The 24,186-nt window shown below is 39.4% G+C and overlaps 1 protein-coding gene and 3 long non-coding RNA genes across 7 annotated transcripts in view; 1 reads left to right on the top strand and 3 right to left on the bottom strand.

Moving 5' to 3' along the window:
- Window positions 1-303: 303 nt before the first annotated feature.
- Window positions 304-5,886, bottom strand: LOC148733101 (uncharacterized). The gene is made up of 2 exons (XR_016000028.1): window positions 5,766-5,886; window positions 304-845 (listed from the first exon to the last, which is right to left on the bottom strand). It is a non-coding gene; the product is annotated as an uncharacterized LOC148733101 (long non-coding RNA).
- The window catches only part of LOC111339858 (pappalysin-1), a 27,801-nt gene continuing 8,352 nt past the window's right edge, over window positions 4,738-24,186 (top strand). Inside the window, exons 1-3 of one of the 4 annotated variants that reach the window (XM_022946607.2) lie at window positions 4,738-4,873; window positions 18,225-21,012; window positions 21,891-22,114. In XM_022946607.2, the coding sequence (XP_022802342.1) occupies window positions 18,347-21,012; window positions 21,891-22,114 (2,890 nt within the window). In that variant the 5' untranslated portion in view covers window positions 4,738-4,873; window positions 18,225-18,346. Of the gene's footprint in view, window positions 4,874-5,739; window positions 5,861-10,827; window positions 10,973-15,104; window positions 15,178-18,224; window positions 21,013-21,890; window positions 22,115-24,186 lie in introns of those variants that run through there. The other 3 variants (XM_022946594.2, XM_022946601.2, XM_022946587.2) reach the window with 3 other exon arrangements.
- LOC148733102 (uncharacterized) lies at window positions 7,416-9,412 on the bottom strand. The gene is made up of 2 exons (XR_016000026.1): window positions 8,617-9,412; window positions 7,416-8,403 (listed from the first exon to the last, which is right to left on the bottom strand). It is a non-coding gene; the product is annotated as an uncharacterized LOC148733102 (long non-coding RNA).
- LOC148733103 (uncharacterized) lies at window positions 16,531-18,231 on the bottom strand. The gene is made up of 2 exons (XR_016000027.1): window positions 17,357-18,231; window positions 16,531-17,114 (listed from the first exon to the last, which is right to left on the bottom strand). It is a non-coding gene; the product is annotated as an uncharacterized LOC148733103 (long non-coding RNA).

Consider the following 24,186-nt stretch of genomic DNA (forward strand, 5'->3'; position numbering starts at 1 on the left):
TCGTTTGGAATAACGCCTGCACCGGCCCATTTTCCTTAAACTGCTCTTGTTTTCACCTTGCTTCAGTTCTCTTCCATTTTCTAACGAGCTCGGGCTCATTTTGCCCAGTGCCCATCGCTTAATTCCTGCAGTACAATGCATTAAAAGGTGCACGATAAAGCAGGGTCTCCAATTCTGTCTTACGAGGTATTCATTCTTAAACCGGAACCTGCTGATATTTCCAATACTTACAGACGGTAAGATAATCCGAGTAAGCTTACTGTGTTTGATATTTACAGACACAAAAATTACAAATAGACCGAGTTGAAGAAATTAATCATGATTTCTGAATGAACCATAACATCAAGAAACGAAAATACACTCCTAGGATAGTTCATAAAGAGTGTGTTGATTAGAATGAAAGCAAACGAAGCAAAAAGTAAGTATCACATGCTTGAGACTTTGTAGTCTATACGCCAATATCAATTTAGACGAAAATCGCTTATAAAAACACGTTTTGTGTCCGCTTATCCCATGAAAAATAGTTTCTGCGTTCCAGCACTTGAAAGGTCTTAAATGCTCCTTCTGTGTGTAAGGCTCGTGACATCAAATTGATCATAATTTAGAGGAGCCACATAATCTATCCGTTATAATGGCATGGGCAGACTTCCTCTTGGTGTAGTTATTTTCCAGGACTCAGTTGTTCAGAGGGTAGATCATGCTATCCAACGGATAAATCGCTGTCCAGCAGATTGAGAATTTTCCAGTGGATATTGGGTTATCCGGCCATCTTCAACCGGCAGCAGATGTTTTCATCTCGGAAGGAATGTCAGAATAGCATGCTAATGTTTCTTCTTTTAAGGGAGCTGAAATACAAAAAATAAATCGTCACTTTGTATCCGAGGGTAATGTGCTGACTATATCGGCTTCTTAAGCTTTTTCAGAGCCCCGGTTTCATACGCTTGTACAAGTTCGTGCTTTCCGATAATTTACTGTTGTTGTTTATCTAATCAACTGATTCACAGATTACACGCGCCCGGGGCATCTATTATTCTTTTTTCAGTTAACAAAAAATATTATTTTTCCAGATTATAAACCCCTTGATTGAATAACAGTCTACCACTGTGACACATGATAATCTGATTATCCCATTTTAAAATCAATCTTAATGGAAATGAATGAAAAGCTCATAGCCGCTCCAGTACCACCCTTGCATTGCACGCATCAAGAAGAAGGCGATAAGGCCATTGTCAGAATTATACCACAGCTAAGCTGTCGAACTCCTTCAAACAGTGGAACGTAACTACAACTTTGTTGTTGTTCTTCTAATGAGGTTCAAAAATCAAGTTATTTAGAGTCATTCGTAAGAGTGTCAGCTGTCAAGGTACTGTTCTCACGAATACTTCCGGAAGTACGATAGATTTAATAGGTTCACGAGGTTTTACTCGCAGGTTATGTTTCGGCTGGGATTGAGCACATCATGTCTGACAGCGAACGCATTCAAAGATTATCTCATACTGTGAAAAGTTCATTCTTTTGCCAAAACATTAAAGTGAGAGTCGTAAAATCAATGTGATTTATAGCAATGATTGACTGGACGATTCTATTTTTGTGCGCTCCATGCCGGCTTATTCCAGTTTTGTACTTGTACCCTCTGTTTACGAAGTGCATGAGTTAAGCTAAACAAGAGGGAGGTAAGTATCTATCGGTTGTCATCACCCACGACTTTGCGAGTTAACGAATATGCGAAGGACCAGAGATTCATTCATGCATTTCTTCTATGAAATTTACGATTAGAATCTATAAAAACGCCATTTCTAACTCCACAACGTATCAACTAGGGAGTCACTGCTACTAGGGGGTATATTAGTTTTTAGACAATCAGCGAGTTAAAAAAGATTTGCCAGCTGTTAGATTTTATTTTCCATTATAAACTAGACGATCGTTTTCAATTATGTGCTGCAACATGCTGTTATTTTACAAAACTGAAATTGCCGGTATTGCATGATATTGTATTGCCATTACTGAACCGAGTTAATGACTGAAACTGGTGGTAATACGAAGAACACTTTCAAGTGGTCACAGCATTTGTTGATTTAGCCAAGGCGAGGGCTGTTCGATGGTCATGCGTATGAAATTGACTGCAACTCAGAAAAAAAGTAGTATCATCTTCTTTCAAATATCTTGCAACAAACGGCAGAGGACTCCGAAATATCAGAACGGTTTTCAGTACCATTGCAGGGAAACACGTCTCCACAAAAACACGGATTTGACTGATTTTCTTAGTGTTCATTTTGCCTGTATAAGAATCGTTGTTTTTGTTAATTCATACCTTATGTAGTTGATCTCCCAGTATGAAAGGAAATAGCTGGAATCTCAATCAGGATTTATGACCTTAGTTTGGTGGTAGGAGGGCTTTCTCTATGAATATAACTCTTGGCGAAGATTGGAGATTTGACAACAAACAAGATGGGTCAATAAAGATAGAACCTGATTAGCTTACAGTGAAGACTGCTCTACAGGAAGTAGCCATTTTCACTCGATTGACGGTTTACATTCATAGCGAGCATTTATTAAAAAAAAAAAAAAAAAAAAGAATCAAGGAGTGAGTTTATTACATTCTATTTCAAATCGCCGAGGTTTTTTTTTAAGGTCAAGTTTATTTTCCACGACAGGAAGGGCTTTACATTTTAAAGATATTTAGACAAATGTCTGGCAAATACATCCTACTTACTTGCAATCTTCTATTTTCTTTTAATGTTCTCTAATTGATGAAATGGTTCAATTCCCCCATTTTATACCACCCTGATAGCGTAATACAAGCTTCTAAGTAATGTGTTCTAAGATGGTCCTGTAAGGACTACAACTAACCGGCTCAGCATACCTAGTGCACGCATAATGAAGCTGATTATGCTAAAAATATGATCTTCACAAACGAACTTCTAATTAAGAAATTTCAGAGAATGAGGTCTGAAAAAAAAAAAGAGTTCAGAGTACGTACCGCCTAAAAAACTAGTTGGACGAAAATTGCACATGTAAAGCTTAAGGTATTAAAGGTCCTACTCGCCTTTCTGAAAGACTTAAAAAGGAACTTATTTTCGAGTGAGGTTTGAGGAACGAAAGGAGATTAATAGAGTTCACAGTTGTGATCTTACAGTATCAGAGTCAAGTTAGCCACCATTAGGTGTTATAAACAGGCGTGACTTCGGTTGCGTGCCTAAACCCAACTTAGCGAAGATATATAAACAGGCAAATTAGATGTAAAGAAGCTTCATCAGATATCGTATAATTTGAAAATTTCGCTTTCTTTTCCAAGTTCGTCTTCTGCATTCCGTCTTTCTTATCCTAAGGCATCAAATTCCCTGTTAGTTCATTCTTGCGACTTAAATCGTTGTATGCAATGATAAGCTTTTCTTTAGAGTTTCCCCCCCACAGTTGACTATTTAAGTTACCCTTAAATAGTCCTTAAATACGAAGAACAATGGCTGTTACAGATGAATGTAACTTTCCTCAGTTACCATGCAAACAACACAACTGAAGCACCACGGATGCATTGCGCTTAGGGCTTACTTTTGTAAACATTATCCTCGTAACGTTATTAATATGATATGGATAAAAGACTTAATCACTTTAATGTTAGGTTTGACTTTCATGGATACATCATATGTATGAAGAGCCGGAAGTACAAACATGCATGCAGTTACAAAGTTCGCTCTAATTTGAAACTCATCAAACACGACCCACAGCACAAAAGCTGAACCTTAATGTTTCATAATTGGCTTTAAAAACGAGTTCCTCTAGACAAGTGGAAACTTGGCATGTCTACATACAAACAGGATATTTACTTTCAAGATCAGAGCAACTGTCAATAGAATGAGTAGAAGGGATCTCGTGTCTCGACGCTGCTTTCCAAATCCACTCAGTTTATGGAAATTACTCTGACGACGGTGACGCCGAAGATAACTGACGCCCTCATAACTATACCTGAATTTATCAATACTAAACTTTAGTAGATCAAAACAAAGCAGTTATTTTTAACTCAATGGTAACTTTCCAAAGGTTGGTCAGTCTTAATGTTCGCAGTCGCGCGGCAGTTTGGAGCTTATTCAGTTAAACATGCGGAAAATGATCCCTTTCCTTCTAACGACGACATATTTGTTACAAAAAAAAAAAAAAAAACGATGACAGAGGAACAACTCCTAACGCGCAGTTGTTCCTCATCCTGTAGGAAGTTCATGTGTTTTTTTCCAAAAATGAACTCTTGCTATTGCTCGTTATCTCTAATTTTGATGTAGACTTTCATGAAACATGTAGCCTATCTGTTTACATGATAAATGAGACGTTGAATCAATTGTCCCACGACATAGAGTCAGGCTATCGAATGTATTGATCGCCATAAAATTATCTGTTCACTTTCGTCATTTACAATTCTTATTAATCTCCTTTTCTTTTATGTTTATTTTTACTGCCTTTGTGTTTATCTTTCCCAAAATATCGCACGGTAATCTGTTCAATCAAATGCGGTCCTAAGGATAAATGCAATAAGTGTGTCTCTGATTAACTTTCAGAAGGATCTGGTTTTATTTTTGTTAGGCGGTTTCCGTTGTTTGAGACACTTCCCGCTTACCTTTTTCTGCGTCAAGTTAGCTTTTAGTCTCGAATGAAATGACCGACAAAGTCTAATTCTACGGAATTCCGTAACGGAAGTTTCATTTTCACAAACCATGATAATCGCATGTCTTTGTCACGTGCTATAGATAATGAAGAGATTATTCCAGCGTCAGTCAATCGTGGGCACAGGTTACATAGTGTCTCGAGCATATGGGCCGGAAAATAAGCAGGGAAGAATTAAACGAAAAGAAACTGTAATCATGAAGATTCAGCACTTATAAAGGTGAGTTAACTTGAAGTATAGATGGAAGATGACAAAATCACAGGTTCGCTGGGAGAAAGTAAAAAAATTCTTCTCAAAAATACACTGAGAAGTAGTTCCGCTGCGCTTTCGTTAAATGGAATAGGTTGTGATCTCTAGTTCCTCTTTCCAAACCAGTCCCATCTCCACCATTCATAGCTACCCTTGTTTTTTCCTCACCTTTCTCTTCTTTTTTTTCACCTTATTAAAACTGTATAATTTGCTCGACACCTTCCGAAAAATAAAACGCTTAATAGGCTGTAAAAGTAAACGTACCGAGAGTGCAAGAGACGCATCCGATGAGCATGCATGCTAAGCTTTTGGCCATTTTTTCAAAAACTATCGACAGTTTATCAGTCAGTTTATTTTCACAAGCGTAAGAATTTCAAGTCTCCAAAAAAGGTTAAATATATCGACGTGGATGGATGATTTGCGAAATGATTACCTCCGATTTTGATTTTAAACAAACACAAACATGTCTACTGGGGGCCTTTCCTAAGGTCAGTGTTTGCAGAATCAAATGATCACGCATTTGATAGAATTGCACAGCAAATAAAGGTTACATCAAGGCCGGGTTTTTGGGGGTTTTGACTCGTGAAGGGTATGTAACGGTTTTCCTATTTGGCACGTAAGTGTACGAACCGAGGCGACGACGGAGGGTGGCAGCAGTCTCCACCGCCAGGGAAATTAGGAAACCAGTGTTCCGGCCAAAAACACTCGTAAATTGGGCGATGACACTTTAGAGAAAACTTTTGGAAATGATGCTTATGATTGATGTGGTTTGCGGCACTTAGAATAAAGGCTCTTGTTAGTTACTGAATTCACTTTGGTGTCTCTCTGGGTAGTTGGACTGAAGGCTCCTAAATAGCTTCACCTGAGGAACCGAGAATTACCGTTGGAGCACCAGCGAAGCCACACGACAGAGAATTGGGCCTCCTTTGACCTTCCAAGTTATAGGACCCAAGGCTTGTAAGAGACTTTCTCTAACATTTAACCTGCCAGAAGAGAGTTTTAGCTGACTAAAACGATATGTAAGGGATATAGACTATTCTGTCTTAAACGGCGGAATGCCAAAATGGTAAAATGTATATAGTGGTCTATTCATGGTTCCCATTTCTAATTTCCCATTGACAAAAGAAAGATAAAAGGATTATTCAAAGGGAACAAGGTCCAAGACCTTTTGTTTTTTCGAATTAGCTCGCAGTAGTTCATTTGGAATGGCTTCAACTTTTGAGAAGAGCAATTCCAACTTTTTCGTTGACCTTTTCTGTGGAACTCTGTCTCCCTTACGTGCTTGACATCGAATTTATGTCGCTATTGATAATGAATTCTCAAAAGACTTTCAGTGTGCGCTGCGAGTCGTATGCGGCCAAAACAAAACTATATATCAGAACCTTAAGCAATATATCATATTGATCTTTGAACGTCTCAAATATATTTGGACTTTCGTATGTTCCTGCATTTACAACACATTTGAACGGTTCACTTTGATACTCATGTATGTGACCTTGCTGCTTATCAGCCGCTCGTTAGGATCTGATGCAGTTCTCGCCTAACGATTTTGCATAAGGCACAACTGAAAAAGCGTTTTTGTAACTCACCTCAAGTTATGTTCGGGTTTTAGACTTACCAGTGGAATCCGCGTTGAACTTGTTAAAATTTATCAAGATCCTAGAAGGACCAGAAGTCTGGAATTATAAATGTCATTATTTCGACTGGAATTCTTCAGTATTTAGTCACGGTTTATGACCAGACGTGAAAATCATGAACGTTTTTTTTTTTTTTTTTTTTTTTTCATGCTGTTTGTCACATCTTGCGTGGTTTATATTTCCGATTGATTTCAACGCTAACGCTTTCGAATATCGTCTGATTTTTTACGGGCAAGAGGGTCACCGCCTCCAAGCGTGGGGGTGCCCGTGCACGTATGAAATGCTTAGCGTCTTAAACAGGGAAAGTTAAAAGATAAAAACCTGCGTTAGGTGCTCGAAGATAAAAAAGGGTAAATACCGTGACTAACATGCAGCTAGAGTAAGTTGTACAGGTGTACGTGTGCGAAAAAATGAGTGAGCCAAGCCCCGATGAACGTGCATAAAGGGCCCTTTTCAAATCGACAATAAATTGGTCAGCTTTGTATCACAATTGCAGGAATTTTAAGTCTTTAAAAAAGGTTAAAGATGCTGACATAGATGAGTGATGGTTGCATGACCATTACTGATTTTGATTTTAAACAAACACAAGCACACGATTGACTTTATGCGCCTTTGATAACCGGGGTGTCGGCTAACACTTGTCTGATTGAACTGCACAACAAGTCAAGGTAAAATCAGGATTGTAAACCGAAAAAACTCCGACTACTCTGTCTAAACAGGACTACCTATTTAATTTCTAAATATGAATTCCTCGCATTCGTTGGGCAATTAGATAGAACTGATGCACTTAGTTGCATATTCCGGCTTAGCAACAACCCTAAAATAGCGATAGCAACAACACTTTCATTATACTCCACAGGAAAAAGTCTGAGTAGTTATTTTCATCTCTGCTCTGTCTATTGAACCCAAGTATACGCTAAAGGGAGAGCAATTCAACAACTGAACCATAATTGAGTTTAAGCCGGGTTTAACAGTTCAACTTTCAGCAGAAAAGCTGCGGAGAAGCGCCTCCTTAACAATGCCAAGCGTTTTGGGTGTAATTTCCACTCCAAGGAATTCTTTCACTAAAAGATAGCACTCGATAGGAAAAATGCAGCCAGTATGTCTTACTCGTGCTGAAATAATACCTTCTGTTCTTCGAAACAAGAACTCAACAGTTCTACAAACTCAGAGTTCCAATCGCGAACTAAAACGTTCATCCAATGGAAGCCCCTCCGTGTTCCACCAGCGAAAAAAACATCTTTATTCATGTCCGTACCTACCTTGTTTACGTCAACATGATAGAAATTCTATTCAGGTAAGGAAACAACCTTTAGGTCAAAAATAACCATAGGCTTTAAAAAAGAAGGATGGTATTTCTACTTAGTTCAGCATGCCAGTATTTCTTATGCCTTGAGCCGGAGCTGTCCTCAAGTTCTTCTCGCTGAAAGGCTTCGTAGCAGTTTACACAAAATTTGTTCTTCTTAAGAAACTGTCCGCAGTTACGCTTCATCCATGTACTTCTAGATACAAAGCAAAGTTTTTGTTACATCTCTTCAGTTGAAGAACTCGGTGATTACGATGTTGTTGTTGTTTAAATTTTGTAACAATTTAAAACATTTTATCATCAATATCTGTCTGGGAATAAAACCAAGTCAGTATACTCTTGATATCTCTATTCTTGCTTGCTTGCTTGCTTGTAGTTTATAATATGTGTTATTCACCAAATCAAATTTATTTGTTCTCTAGGTATGTTACGCCTCATGTTTCTTCAAACGATGCTTTTGTTACATCTATCTTAAGAACTCGGTGATTACGATGTTGTCGTCGCTGTTGTTCTCTCCGATTTGAGACAATTTGAAACATCTTATCATCAGGATTAATCTGGAAATAAATTCACTATGATTAGGGTCTGTTGCTACTGAAAAACGGTGATGTAGGGGTATGATAAAGAAAAAAAACATGGTCAAACATGTCGTGTTTGTCCTGTTATAATCTGCTTTCTTATTCTAGACATTATTGCTGATTGATCGTTCATCTCGTTCTCTCTGTGAATCACCTAAATTTCATCAGTTTTCGCCTCACATAAGAGCCTACCTGTTGGATCCGTTTGTCTTTCAGATTGGCCATCTATGATTTTGCATGGGTTCTTCTTTCGTAATCCTATCTCACTCAATAGTGAACGCACACAATCACAGGCAGTATGGCGTTCTTTCACCAATTATTTTACGTACTCCTTTTGTCTTTCTGACTAACGATCGGAGACAAAATGACGAGTTTCTGTTTCCCTCCCACGAAAGCAATTCTTTCACTTCCAACTCTTGAATACACTCCATTTATTCCAGATTTTTCCCACTTCGTTTTATAACCAAACCATAGACAAAGTGAATGAAGAACTACATTCACAATTGTATGTCCCGCTTTGTTTATTCCGTTTGCGATAATCGACATCTTTCTCCATGAATATAGCTCGCCATATAACAGTCTGTCAACAGAGAACGATATTCGATATCTAGCAGGAAAGGCAGAACGAGTTCTGTATGATTGTGTACCCCTTTGTTCAGGGTTAAAGAATGAACTAAACGTCCCTCATTACACTAACAGCATATTCGAAGTAACTAAATATGTTTATTGTGGAGGCGCGGTGGTTTCATGGTTGGTGCGCTCGACTCCGGATCGAGTGGTCCGGGTTCGAGCCCCGGCCGGGACATTGTGTTGTGTTCTTAGGCAAGACTCTTTACTCTCACAGTGCCTCTCTTCACTCAGGTGTTTAAATGGGTACCGGCAAATTTAATGCTGGGGGGTAACCCTGCGATGGACTGGCATCCCATCCAGGGTGAAGTAGAAATACTCCTAGTCGCTTCATGCTACAGAAACCGGAGTTAAGCACCGGCCTAATGGGCCACTAAGCTCGTAAACAGACTTTACCTTTACCTTTTAAATGTGTTTATTGCTAGGTGTGGCTATTGGGTATAGCTTGACTGACGTGAAAGATAATTATTTTTTTCCCTAGAATTAAGGTCACGCTCATTTTATCAGTCTTGGATTACCTCAATATGGGCTAGACCGATCTTAGTATCATGTTGCGGGTTTTCTGCCATGGTTAGCATCCATTAGCACGTTGTTTTACAGTTTAGGACGTATAAGTTCAGTACTCGTGACCATTTCCCTAACATGAAATGAGGAAAAAGGTGAGATCTCCTGATCCTACAGTGGCTTAGTCATCAATACGGTACTTTCCGCATACAGCTCTTCAAAGCACACTTCTGCCAATTCTTTCTCTGTTTTACCTCACACCTCTGGATGCAAAACCGGATAGCTGCTAAAGCTATTGTAATTATTTTTAAACATGAAGGTATTTATAGAAAATAGCATCCCCAGTTCATACATTGTACTGATAGTCATACATTGTAGTCACAAAGTTTACATTTAGTCAACCTTTTACATCATAACGATCAAGATACACCGTTAGTTGGCCTTAACGTTTTTAAGATGATTTTCATTCGTAGAGGTAGAAATCTTTTCATATACTAAAGGCTATATTCAGAGGTTAATCGATCGGTCATAGAATGTTATTTGCGTACGTGCTCTGAACATCGGAGCCGAGTTTGCTAACTGTGAGTGCATTTACCAAGTAATCGCTTTATCCTTTATATCATGTTTTCAGTCGCGCCAAACAAAAAGATTTTCTGTGCCACTCTAATCAATGTGCAGTATGTTAGACATTTGTAATACATAGATATCAGAGTTAATCTGAAAAAATTGCCTTCAGTTCCTCTGGTTAATTCAGGCGATGGCTGACAGCCAACCTATCTAGCACTTTAGTCCAATTAGTTTTCAGTGGTTATGGCCTGTTCACGGCAATTCAACGGCGACTGAGCGCCTTTCCGTCTCGACACTCCCCAACAATCTTCCTATTGCCATTTTAAAAAATAGGTTCCGTTTTAGCTTTCTTTCCACATACATGATTTTTCAGCTTTGCCTTAGAACCCTCTGAACTCTCTCATCCGCTTTAAACACTTGAATCGTGGAGTTTGGCATGTTCTGGAGCGTAACTATCAAACCATACTTCAGTCTTATTTCACAGTTAAAAAAACAAAACAAAACAAATTAAAAACCATATTCTTCAGTTCAGCTTGAGCAGTTTAAGCATTTTGGCGAATTTATGTCTTCATCAATCCTTGACCCAAATCCGACCTTCTTCCCAATGAGAATTCTTTCAGATAATCTTATCATATAATCACATTCTAGCCTGGTTAAAACCAAGCAAAAACTTTAAAGCCATATTAGGCGTTTCAGAATCTTAAATTCCGGACAGTAAAAATCTTAATAAACATTAGTTACATAAACCCCCCTAAGACAAAAAGCATCTACCGGCCGTTGCTGTCCTTTTCACAAGTGGTTGTGCATTGTCCAAAAGTTTTCCCAAAACGGTGTTCCTGAACTGCAAAAGGTACGTTTTTAATTTTTAACTTTGTTGAGCAAAATAAGGTACACTACCAGGAGAAGATTAGTTTGATTTAGCAAGAATCACCCTCAACTGAACTGAAAAGTCACAGTTTGGTTAAAGGAGATATCGAGAATGAATTCCAAACTCGTGCACGCGGCATCACTTGCATAGCACATGTTCGATTGAGTGATTACTGACGTTTTTCTTCGAGTAGGGGTCTTGCTCTTGCCGGTAGCTTCAAAATGATTTAAATCAATATGAAGTGAGTGGCCACTTCTCTCACTGTATTATTAAAAAGTGAAACCATTCGAACAATCAATTGTAAGTTTGCTCGTCCCGAGGTTAAGCAAAAAGGATTAATATGGAGCCGTTTCAAGAGTCTTCCAAGAGTTTATAGGAAGCGATGAAAATCTTCCACATCGTCTGTGTACAAGCTTAAATCAAAACATCTATAAAAAACCCATAGATCATCGTTCAACGTGCCAGCTCTCCGGTAGGATTACAACAACGGTATCTCTAGTATAACTAGAATGTTTCAACGTGTTATTGATTGTACTTAAGTGTTTTTCTGAAGTATGCTTGACCGAGATGGCTTCGCTGAAAACTAAGCACTGAAATAGGAAATGTTGAGGCCTTCTCAGAATGTTTCACTTGATGTCCGAACTAAGCCGGAAAAGATAGTCGAGGTTTCAGCTCCTCAAACGTTTGTTTCCAGCAAGTGTCTTGTCGTAAATAAGCTGAGATGATTTTGACTGGTAAAATTTCAAGCATTTTTTACAGTGAAAATCTCAGTTTGTCTGGTATAAATATAAAGAACTAAGATTGAGATGTTTGAAAAAATCGACACGTTTTCTGGAAGTTCCGTAATTCTTTTAATTCCAGAAGTAATTAACATTGTGCCTCATTTAATCGATGGCTGAATTTCAAAACTATTCACGCGATCTCAGAAAGTTTTTGCATCCAGCACAATGTTGTGAAACCTCAAGTCTTTTCTGATAACAGATTAAATTGTAATCGTCAACTTCATTCTTTTAATAGAACTGGCCTAAAAAAATCAGCTTATCCTCTCTCGAAAAGTCTTCCAGCTTAAAGATCTGTAGCGTGTCTGTTGTCAGTATAGATAAGAGATGACGCTGATCTCTCGCAAATTATAGTGAAAAAAACCTCAGATGAAGAGAAACTCAAAGCTGTGGTAGCTTTAACCAAATTAACAAATAAGCCAACTAACCAACTAAATAGAAAAATAAATAGATGGATAATGCTTGATTAATTCACTATTGTCTTATTTAATCTATTTGTAGTTCCTTCATATCTTCCAGTAAATGTTTCCTTCCGACTTGACTAATAGGCAAGCTAATTTCCTTTGAATACATTCTTACATGATTCAATCTTGATAACAGTCTTGTTGTTTTTTCACGACGGTCGCATCATCTAGTCAACAGGCGACGCAAACAGACGAACTAATCAGTAAGACGGCTTAATCTTGATATATTGCCAACCTTAGTCCTCAGTTATTAAAGAGGAAATCACGAAACTAGCGTCAGAGTCTGGGAATTTAATAGTAAAACATCAATCCAGCGGTATCGTTAGATAGGGAATATTAAGGTAATTATGTTCTTCTGAGTCTTATATGCTGCCCCACACCAGGGGGTGTTAAAACACCCAGTTGCTTGTCACTATCCACGGCTGTTTAGTTTGAGGTCTAATTCAAGTTGCACTAATCGTTAGATTTTCAGATTATTTTGCGCCAAACTGATCCTTTCATATATGTTGATAATCATTCTGGCTCACGAAAGATTATAATCGCTGGATTAAAACCTCACAGCTGTCGATTAACACTGACATGAATTTTACTGCTTTGTGTTGCTTTCTTTTGTAGCACGTTAGTTAGTATAGATGCAAAGCGATCTAACGACAACACCCAAACTTTTGGTTATGCGGACTTTAGCAATGTCACGTGAGGGAAGTATGACTCGTTCTCGCCTCCAAATGTGAAGTTTGTTCCATCTACAGCATGAAATTCATCAGGCTCAGAGAAATAATTTTTTAAGGATGAGGGGGAAAAGGCCTTTTCAAATGATAACTCTGTAGCATTAGTGCAAAATCGGAGGGTGAATTTCCATCTCGTTCACACCTGTTTTTACATGCATGACTGTGGAAAATTTCGTGGTTTTTCTCAAAACGAATCCCAACGCGGGAAAGCTGATTTTCTTGTGTAATCTGTCCAATAATTAGCTTTTAGCAAACAATATTTAGTGATGTAAAGCCCATCAATATTTGATGAATTGCAAGCATTTTTTATAATGTCGTGTTCCTGATCTCTCCAAAAGGATCTGGTATACCGTACTAAAATTCTAAAAGATGGCTTTTTTTCTCTGGTTTTGCAAGATTTAGACTTTTTCATAATCTTTCGATCTTGATGGAAACATGTAAAAAAAAAAACATGTAGAAAAAAAATTGATGGGTGATTTAATTCGATAAGCTCAGAAGAGCTTTGTCAAGATCTTCAGCTTTTGCATCAGTCTACATATCTTCTTATCAGGATAACTTTGGCACACTATACGACAGCTAAAGAAAAGCAGTTTTTTTCATGTAATGGCATGATTTATCACTTCAAAATACTCTAAAGTTGTATCTTCTTGAACTCTCTGTAGAGCACGTCTGTTAGTGTTTAGTCAGACTTCTCAGAAAATGGCAGATACATCGGTGTCCGTATCTTTCACGATTATGTTGAATTAAGCCGGATGCTTGGAAATTTTATTTGTTTCCTTTCTCGTAAAGTAAAAATCTTGTTAGCACGAGGTAACAGTAATGTCTAGAAAACTCTTACGGATAAATCAATAGTTGCAAATTCAGAACATTGCCTACGTCATGTCTACACGATCTATCTTTCTCCAAACATCACTCTCTTTTCAGCGGATTTTCGGCCATTCAGGAAACGATATTCCGTGTGATAAGAAAAAGACATCGTTGTAACGTGGATGGAAAAACCAACCTTATCGCAAGATAAGCCAATCAGTGAATTATCGGTCAAAATGTTTTATCTCGAAAGAGACATGTCAAACGTGCTCTGAGTGGTTGTTGTTCTTTTTGTGTGTGTGTCGTTGAAGTTGTCGCTTCTATGAACTTAGACTTTAACCAATTAGATAGGATATAATATGGATGGCTAAGGATATCGAGAAGATCGACGCGGGTTATTACTAAGGAACTTGGAAAATGTGAGCCAACATTTTCAACAGGCGTAAAGGGCGGCGGTACCGGTGTTTTTTAAATAATTGCTAACCACTGTTGTCAAGGTTGCCAAGAAACTGGGTCGAGTGCATCATGACGAGTCTTTTGGTAAACTTCGAAACAGAAATTCTGTAAAGCGACAAACTAGTCCTGCGAATTCCCGGTGCCCCCACCCCTCCCCCAAAACAAAAAAAAAGCTTTTTTTTTTCTGCTCAGCTCTTATAGTAGAAAGCCTCTCAGAAACAAATCAAACCATGAAAGCAGATTTTGTTTGCTTTTGCGTTAGTTATGCCAAAAGTTAACCAGTGAGTCTCGATTTGATGATTGACACTCAAATCCAAACAGTTATTGCAACGTGATATATTATCGTTGAATGGAAGTGCGTATAGTTTTAACGGGAGTGAATCCTTTGTGAAGCCTCAAAAATCTTCACTAAACCTTACACGTGACAATGGTCGTTTAAGTTGAAGTATTTCCGATTTTTTCTCAATTCAGTTATTCTGTAAGGAATACCCACGTGTAAACCAAAGCATAACGTATTGAAACAGTTGTCATGATTACCGGGATCATTTAGTATACAAGGAAAAACGGGAGATTGGGCGCAAGCCATCTTTTTGCGAAGAAAACTAAAGATCAAAATAAACCAAAGAGGAAAAAAATGACTAATTGAAGATGATTAAGACTATTGTCTGAAACAAAGTATTTGATGATGCTTGAACCGAGACAGTTATTGGTCTGGCAGCAAATTTATCATCCTTTTAACTGAGGTGTCCTATCTGTATGATCTTCAGTCCGGGGGATATAGTAACCCCACCACTAATAAGACTAAAAACAAAAGATCTTTGACCCTTTTGCTGACGTAAACCGAAAAGCTCATGGGGGTTACTCCTCTCTCTTATAAAAGGAGGTCTTGCTAGGACGGAAGAATTTCGGAGTCGATGGAGCAAACTGAGGAGGGCAGGAAAAGAACCAACCAGGTACGGACAGGGTTTTGTCAAGATTTTTTCTTCGTCAAGAATCACTGTCCTCTCTTGATTCTTACTTATAGTTTCGAATACTATTTGAACCTCATCCTAACAGTGTAGAAGGACGCAAATTCGCTCAACCACTTACAAAACATCAAATCACTTAGCTTATTGTGAAAATAGTCGTTTAATATGTACACAAATAACAAAGTCCGGCGGTACGGCAATCTAAATTAGTTTATAGAGACAGAGAAACTTTGTTTGTGGCTGGAGCTAACCAAATCTTCACGGTGGATTCAATTTCATTTGCTGTACTAAAACGTGCTTCACATCTTTTATTTATTTGTCCAACGACCTCAAAATCAAACGTCTTGGACATTATTTACAATCCGTCTCCAAACAGGACGCTTTTGACATCAATGATACCCGCAGCATGTAGGACGCGTGTTGGATGTGAAACCGGAATATAGTCTAGCTACCCTGCGAGTTTGCTTTAGCCTGGTGGATACCGAAATACTTATGGTACAACTGCGAAATCAGAGCTAGCTGGCCTGGGAGTTTCAATACGGTAGACGTGAGGTTTTTTTTTTGCTCGTAACAAAGTAAAATTTTTCTCAAGTTGGAGATGGTGTATGGAGGCGTTTCGCTATTTTCTTCAAGTTCTAAACTTTTCGACGTCATTTATTGCTGATCAATAAGTGTGAGGTACTCTACCATTTTAGGCCACTTTCTTTACAACTCTATTTTGACTTTTTTTTCACTAAGAATCTGTAGGAGGCTGTTGTAATAAGATACTAGCAAACTCAGTCCTGCATATACGATTCAAAATAGTTCAAAGTTCATTATGAATGATAATAAGCGAAAATTTAGTTGAGTTTGGAAAACGGTCCTTAAGTCCCGAGAATAGGATTACTGAGCGTCACAAAAGTGGTTGATTCCTTCACGAAATTAGAGTGATGCTGAGACTGACGATAAAACACTTCAATTCTCTTTCTTTTCGTCCTACGTGACAGCTAATGCTCTCGGTAATCTCTAGAAGGAACGTATGATTAAAAAAGGGCGAAATCCCCCCCAAACTAAAAACACTTGAACTTGTATCTTTGTGGTTTAAGCTGCTTGTTTTCGCTGCTTGTTTTTATTTTTCCTTCAGTGAGAAGAAAAACTAGGTCCTGTGTATCTAAATAGAACATTACGTAACCACGAACACACGGTTTTTCCTTCATCCAGTTTTGAACTCCAGTGAAATACAGCTAACACTTTTTCTCCGCCATTTCGGATTTGACGTTCGAGTTTCTCTTTTCATATATTCACTTTATCCAGCATCGTGTCTATTTATTTTCATTTGGCATAGATGAGGAATTTGACTCGAGTTACCCCCTGGTGGTTTATTTGTAGGTCACGTAATAGTCAAGGGAAGTTTTTGCAAAAACAAACACGTCGAGACTACCTTAATTTGTACAATTTTCATTTTTTTCACGGAGTGCTGCGGTAAAGTCGGCGGTTAGACCGAGTCACGCGGTTTGGCTTAAAGCGACTTCCTGTCACGCGAAATAGCTCCACCACGTGTTAATTAGACAAATTTGTCTCTTGTAGATGTAGAAGCCAGGGGAATAGGATGTTAGTTGTTTTAAGTGATAGTAAATTGTGTTATTACCCATCTTTCATCATCTTTCTCCTTGGTTAAGGTTTGGCAGGAAGCCGTAAATTGTCTCAGCCACAAGGTCGGGAGTTCATTGAAGTACTAATCTGCGAGAGGAAGGATTCTTTTCACACCCAGAAAATCATAGTTACCATGGCACTGATGATGACGATGCCAAAAATGTTTTTATATCTAAATATATATATCTATACACGTATAGATATGTCTTTTTAAATTTTTAAATTTTTTTGTTGCTTGAAAACTCCTGTGTAGTAACCTTGTGAGTTCGATATCCCCGCGTTTAAAAGCACTGAAAGAAAAAGAAATTAACTGTTTTGGATCACCGTTAGTTTCCCTTGGTGGTGTGCGTTTCACTCTTATAAAGCATGATAGCTGCCTTCTGTAATGACGCCGAGCCAATGTTTTTCATAAGTAACGACCTAAAAACCCCGGTGGGTCCAGGTGAATCACATTTGTCAAATTTTATCTTCTTGTAATTAGCTAATTATCTTCGGATGATGTCCTTTGTTTTTGACCGCCATAGATGCTTACCGTATGCGGCATGCGTCTCTGTTTAGATGCGTTTTAATCTTGCCTTTACATATGCTTCTCTTCCTTTTCTTTTCTTCACAGCTTAATACAACGGTAAAAAAAAAGTTTTCTTGCCTGGGTCTGCAAGCCTTGGTGTTGATCCTATCGACGACAAGACGTTGAAGCATTTAGAACTTCGTGTCGAATTTACCCTTTGAGGATCTTATGCCAGTGATCGATAAGAACTATAATTGGCAACGTTCAAAATGGTTGATAGAGATTCTGATCGAACTGAACCTTAAGTTGGTACTGGATTTTCACCGTCAGAAAAATCGACCTGCTCTGATATGATAAATAAGTTATATATGTCTAGACCTAATCCTATTTCTTCGTATAAAATAAGTCAAGTGATTTAAAGCCATCTGTGCTCACCAAAAGCGACAAAGCAATATCTGATAGCCCTTGCACTGATTATCACTGGAAGCGTCGCCAATCAATCGGTAATTCTCTGAAGGCGAGCAATCAACAAATGAATTATTTGCATAACACATTTTGATCGGCAAACAATAATGCGAAAATTACACCGCACCCTAAGGGCTTGCGATATGAACAACGTGCGCGATTTCCGTTTCCTGTGGTTAACCCCATGTCAATCAAAATACCCCTACGTGCAAAGCCGAAATTTCGTCCTGTTTCAGCAATCGAAAGTCGTTTTCTTTCATTTGCAGCGAGTTTAAATTTCGCTGCGTCGACGTTTAGCTACACACTTTGAGCGTGCAGTTACTAATTAGGCTCACCTCAGAAGATCATTTGTGTCATGATCGGCTGACAAATAGCCTAATTTACAATCAACAGAAACAATATCTATCTGTTTACTTTATCGCCTTAGGAGAGATATACGGGGCATAAAAGTCGTGTGCTGTAATCTGGGAGGATTATTCACCGGTGACGTACAGAAAGGAAAGGAAAACGCTTGGAGCGCGGAAGATTTGTTTGACAACTCGCTGAAAAATGGGAGATCGTGGCAACAAGGTTCTACATCTCATGTCACTGGTATTCTTATTACTCTCTGTGGTGAAAATAGAGATGGTATATGGAAATAGCGGCATTTTAAATGCCATGAAAGCCGCTGAGGCCGAAGAGGAAAAGCACCGCTCTGACTGCGCTTCAAAGCGACGTGTCAAACGCCATGATCACGCACGGTTTCCACAATCTCCACCGACAGGGTCGAAATTTGGAAATGCTCTGAGTTTACTTGATGACGCAGTCGTGCGATTTACAGGATCCGTCAAAATACCATCGCATCAGTTTACAGTAGACTTTTGGATGAGACCCGAAGGTGGGCAGGTATCGCCAGTGACAGTCCTCGGCCTGTTTGACGATTGTTCGCTGGACAAAAATGACGGTGGTTGGGCGATAGGCCTGGAGGAGGCGAGTACTGAGCGAAGCCTGAGAGTCTTTTTTAGACTACGAACGCAAAGATCAGATAACGACACGAAACTGTTTTCTCCGCGCAGCGTGGAACCAAACGTATGGCTTCATGTTGCAGCAACATTCAATGGAAAGAAAATGAAATTGTACATAAATCAAGCCAAAGTGGGAGTATCTTCAGAACAAAGCGGACACATTTTCGCCGACGGCTTCGACTCGTACCCCTGTGAACACTTAGAGGCGGGTGGCGATCGCTCAACCGGAGTGTTTTATCGTGGTCTAATCGATGAGATTCGGCTGTGGTCAATTGCGAAATCGCACAAGGAAATCATCAAGAATGTTTTTGCCCCAATTAGAGATGACGAGCCATACCTCGATGATGTCCATCTTGCAATGTACGAAAGCTTCGCTCAAAAGGAAGAGCTCAATCGCAATCCGAAGACCAGATGGGTGGCTGTTACTGGCAAACCGGACATTTTAAAGTCAACAATTCCAGGCGATGCCAACGATTTTTCGGTCGTTAAGCCCCCGTGTGGTGTAACAGTTTGCGACAATCCCGAGATTATCCGCAGTTATGACAAAAATAAGCACCTGCGAGGTAAAAAGCTTGTGCGATATCGAGTTGTTAACATAATGGATGATGACGGCACAAATCCTATGGTGACCAAGAAACAGTTGAAAGCGCAGCACACTCATCTAAACCGAGCTTTCAAGCGCTACAACATCACATTCGAACTCAGCGAATGGAACATCCGAAATACCTCCTTACGACGGCGCACGGTGACCTACCAGTGCGAACGCGAAAAGATCGGTGATTCGAATTGCAATCACCAGCATTGCAAATATGAAATTACGGGAAATGACGGCGGCGACTGCGATGATTACAAAGTCAGATGTGACGCCAAAAAGCGCGGGAACGGTATTTGCGACAAAGAATGCAACAAGTTCTACAACGCATGGGATGATGGCGATTGTTGTAACGAGAGTGTGACCAATATTTATAAAAACTGCTTCGATCCCAGTTCTCCAAACAGAGCTTACATGAGTGAGAGAGAGTACAAGACTCTGGTTAATCTGGACAATCAAGATTATCTGAACGTTTACTTGGCTCAATGGAGTAATGACGACTTGCAGGGCCTTGCCACTTTTCCTTGGGACAAGTCTGTGCATAGCATATATGGTGGCACCATTCTGGGCCTTAAGAATTTCGGACGCAAACAGCATTTAGACGCCCTTGTTCACGAGTTTGGTCACATGTTAGGCTTGTGGCATGTGCATTATGGCGTGACTGACTTAGATTGCACAGATGATTGTGCAGAGACTTTCCCGTCACTCGAGCTGGGTGATTTATGCTCTGACACTAATCCCACCCCAGCTAACAACCAGTGTCGAGATCCCGTAGTTAAGAAATCGGACAGGACGTGCGGTGTCAGGAAGTTCTTAGACACTCCTTTCTCAAACTACATGAGTTACACAGACGACTCTTGCACCAATTCGTTCACAGAACAGCAAGTGGCTCGAATGCATTGCTACATTGATTTGATCCATCAGTCATGGCAGGGCGCCATGACACCACCTTCGTTCATTCCCATTCCTCCGCGTGTAACGTCTAAAACGAAGGATACCGTCAAGCTGACCTGGATTCCACCGCTAGGCGTTGGTGGAGGAAACGCACTCAAGGGTTGCCATGAGTGCCGCGAGGACAAAGTATTTCAGCAATATGCTGTAAGTGCGTGGAGTCCCTGTCCCTCTCGTCCCAATGGATATTGGGCTCCGCATCAGGCCATTGGTGCTCCTGACGTAGCTAAGCCTTGCATCATGAGTGTCGTGGGATGGAGTCCCTTCCGTACGAAGTGCTCTGAAACGTTTATCGAGTTTGGATTCAAGGAAGCTGTCATTCCAACTAAATTATCTGTATGGGTGTTGTTTTCCTCTAAGGATGGAATTACCGACATACAGTTAACCTTTGCGGATGGTTCAGAATTGTCTCTGGGGCACTTTACAGCTCAGTGTGATGCCCCCCTTACAATTCCTTTAGCACCTTACAGATTAACCAAGAAGATTTCAAATATTCGAATCTACCTGAAGAAGGAAATTTCCACTGTTATTGATGCCATTCAGGTAACCTCGTCTGTCGATCATCCAAACTGCCTCAAGTGTGACCCCATGAAGTACTTGGTGACTCGAGATCCTCCCTTTCCATTAGGCACCCCAGAGCGCGTGGCCACCACCCAGTTTGAAGACAGGTACTTAAACTTTGTCAGGAGTCCTAATTCATTAGCCCCTTGGAGTGATTAATGTATTTATTACATCCATTTTGAAATCACTGGTTATTCTAGTAGTCTGATTGGCTCTCATTGCTACAATTTATTCTCGAATCCTCCCATTTTTTTTTGCTCTAGATCGCATCTTTTTCCCAGACAATGAGGAAGCTTTGCTAAATAGAATACAACAACCAATCGCTTGCTTAAAGAAACCAATCAAACGTCAGGAAAACGAACAACGACTTTTGCAACTTTCTACAAACCGATTTACAACTGGATCAACAAAAAACTTGTGTAGACTAAAAATCCTGTGTCCGAGCGACTGAATTTTGTGATTTCAAAATGGATGTAACAAATTAGTAATTAAACTTCGTGTCGTGCAAATTTAGTCCGAAATAATTCTTGTTATTTCAGATCCAACTCGCGCTGCGAAGGGATTCTCATTTTATCAATACTAAATTATCGCAAATAAAGTTTAAAGCAGTGTACGGTAGATAATATGGAGAGCTATCGAAACGACTTTGGAAATGAAAGGGCTAAGCAAACAGATAATGAGATGATTGTTTGATAATAAGTAAGGTAGATGAGCGTAATGGTCTTACGAATTTTAAGGAGTGACCTTATTTATTCGGGGCAATACTATCTGATGTTAGACAGCACGATTATTTTCTTTCTTGCCCCATGTGGGAAGAAACGTGTTGAAGTACCTTTGATTGCAAGGGCATTATTTAAATCATTTTTGAAATAGGTAAATGATGAATTTTCAATGGCGGATGATGTAAAACTAACTGAGACAAGGACTGACGAGGAAGAGATTTGTATTCAATTATGCACTCGGTCATATTTTTTTCCTTCCTTAGATACCTAGAACCAGGACAGAAATACACCTACACGGTTCAAGCTGAAACAAGTCAAGGTCTTCTAGGTCCACCCTCCCCTCCCTTGCTGTACTTGCCAAAGCAAGGCTTCTGCGGAGACGGCAGAGTGGACAAAAGTATTGGAGAAGAGTGCGATGACGGAAACCTTCGGGATGCCGATGGCTGTAACATGCAGTGTAAGAAAGAAGACGTCTTTCATTGCACAGGTAAGTAAGAATAATAATAATAATAATAATAATAATAATAATAATAATTTAATATTTGTATTGCGCAAATTAACATGTGGATATGATCAAATGCGCATCACAACACTTTTCGGGGGACTTTGGCCAGACTGCATCAGCAGTTTACAAACAATCGAAGGAAACTTATTTGAAGATGCCCCCTCTCCCCAATTCCCAGTAAACAGGCCAGACCACATCACAGTAATCTCGAGAGTGGGTTCTTTAACGTCCCCTGCGTAACTAAATTAACTAATTAATAGATGCAGGAGACGGGAATGCAGAATCAACGTACATTTTCTCCAGTTTGGATGGTATGTTTCAAAAAAGCATGCTAATGAGGATAAGAACCAAAGATTCCGTTTTTACTTACATAATGGAAAAATTTTTAAATCAAGTGGAGGAGAATGTTTGTGAGTCGGCTAATCAGCGCACGCGTAAAGTACTGTACCATGGTTTGGCATAAGTACGTTTGTGTTATAAAATACTCTTCAGTGTTCATACTATTCATATCATAACTTGCGTTTAACTTGCCTGCAGTGCCGGCGTATTTTGGGCGCACGAGTGCATATTTTCGTATTAGGCCGCCATCTTAGATTTGGTAACTGCGGAGGATTGGGGTGAGGAAATATTTGCCAAGCGAGTAGGTGTTAAGTGGAAAAATGGGCGTTTAACAGGTCGCGGGTCAAAATCCATCTTTCATCTAGGGCTGACTTGAGAGTCTGTTATCCTATTTATCCACAGATTAGTTCAGATTTCCGAAAATAGAGGTGACCCTTTTATCGAAAGCTTGCTATTGAGTAATGGCATAGTGATACACAATCTAGCCTGTCAAGCAGTTCTTTCCTTTCCTCCTGAATCATCTCCTCTTGAAAACTATCACGTACTTCCTTCAACGAACGTATCATTTGCTTTTTGCTTGCCGTTTGATTGCTGAGATTGTCAGGGTGTGATTGATCATAATCTTGGACACGGTACCAGCAAGAGACTATCAAAACATAAGGGCTGGGTAAAACAATTTCATAAGCTCTTTTCAAGAAAGAATGCTTTGAATTTTCCGACCCTGAGTATTTTTCCGGCTTGAGGAGTAAACACTTAACATTAACCGTTTCCTTGATTTTTCCGATTTCTCGGCGACTAAGTGATCGTGTTCTGACATTTGAAGAAAACTTAACGACCTCGAGTTGATATTTTGCCAAAAATTAAATTGTGTTCGAGGTGAATCGCAACACTCGACTTTGAGCTCAAGGTGGCTGGAGTGGCTTGGAGCATCTAACGGTGGGTTTTACGGCAACGATACGCTCGAAAGGGGGCTTTGTTCTGAGCAAGAGGCATAGAAAGGCCAAGGCCTTCAGGATCTGAGCTGAAGAAAAGAGTAAGGAAAAGTGCAATTGAGCTTTGAACTTTGCGGAAAAGTCTTCGAGTGTGAAATCGCATTACGTTAATTGGTGGACGGATTTTCGCCGCCCTTTTTATGGAATTTAAACGAAGCCTAATCTTTGCTTGTCAATGCTGATAAAAATAACAAGATATCATATTTATGAGATAATCCCAAAATCTTCTGTTTTGATAACATTCTGTCCACCCTTATCATTTGAAGTGGAAACACGTTAAAATTAGTTGCTGACTCTTCCAAAAGAGGAAGCGCAGCAGGCTTTGCTTTTAAGCCTTGAAAAAGGAATCTATTTTTCTTCCCTTCCATTCAAGTTGGCCCTTCGCTATAAGTAGAGGCTAGGCACCTAATCATCCTCTGCTAGCTAGAGTCCCTCCTTGTCTGATGGGTTAATTGAATTGAATTGAACTGAGATCTTTAAGTTCATATAAGCCCGTATTCAGGGGAACTGAAACTCGAAATAAGAATTATGCCAGAATAACAAAACAAGCCAATAAGAAGCTTAGATAAGGATAACAGAAGAATTTTTGTGGGATTTTACATGGAATGAATATATGTGCCGAGATGCAACAAATCGTTATCTCTACTAATTTCAAGAGTTAATCACTGCAAAAATAAAGAAGAAGAAGAAGAAGAAGAAGAAGAAGAAAAAAAACAAACACAG

Source organism: Stylophora pistillata, chromosome 4 (assembly GCF_964205215.1).
Source record: "Stylophora pistillata chromosome 4, jaStyPist1.2, whole genome shotgun sequence".
In the NCBI taxonomy this organism is placed as follows: domain Eukaryota; kingdom Metazoa; phylum Cnidaria; class Anthozoa; order Scleractinia; family Pocilloporidae; genus Stylophora; species Stylophora pistillata.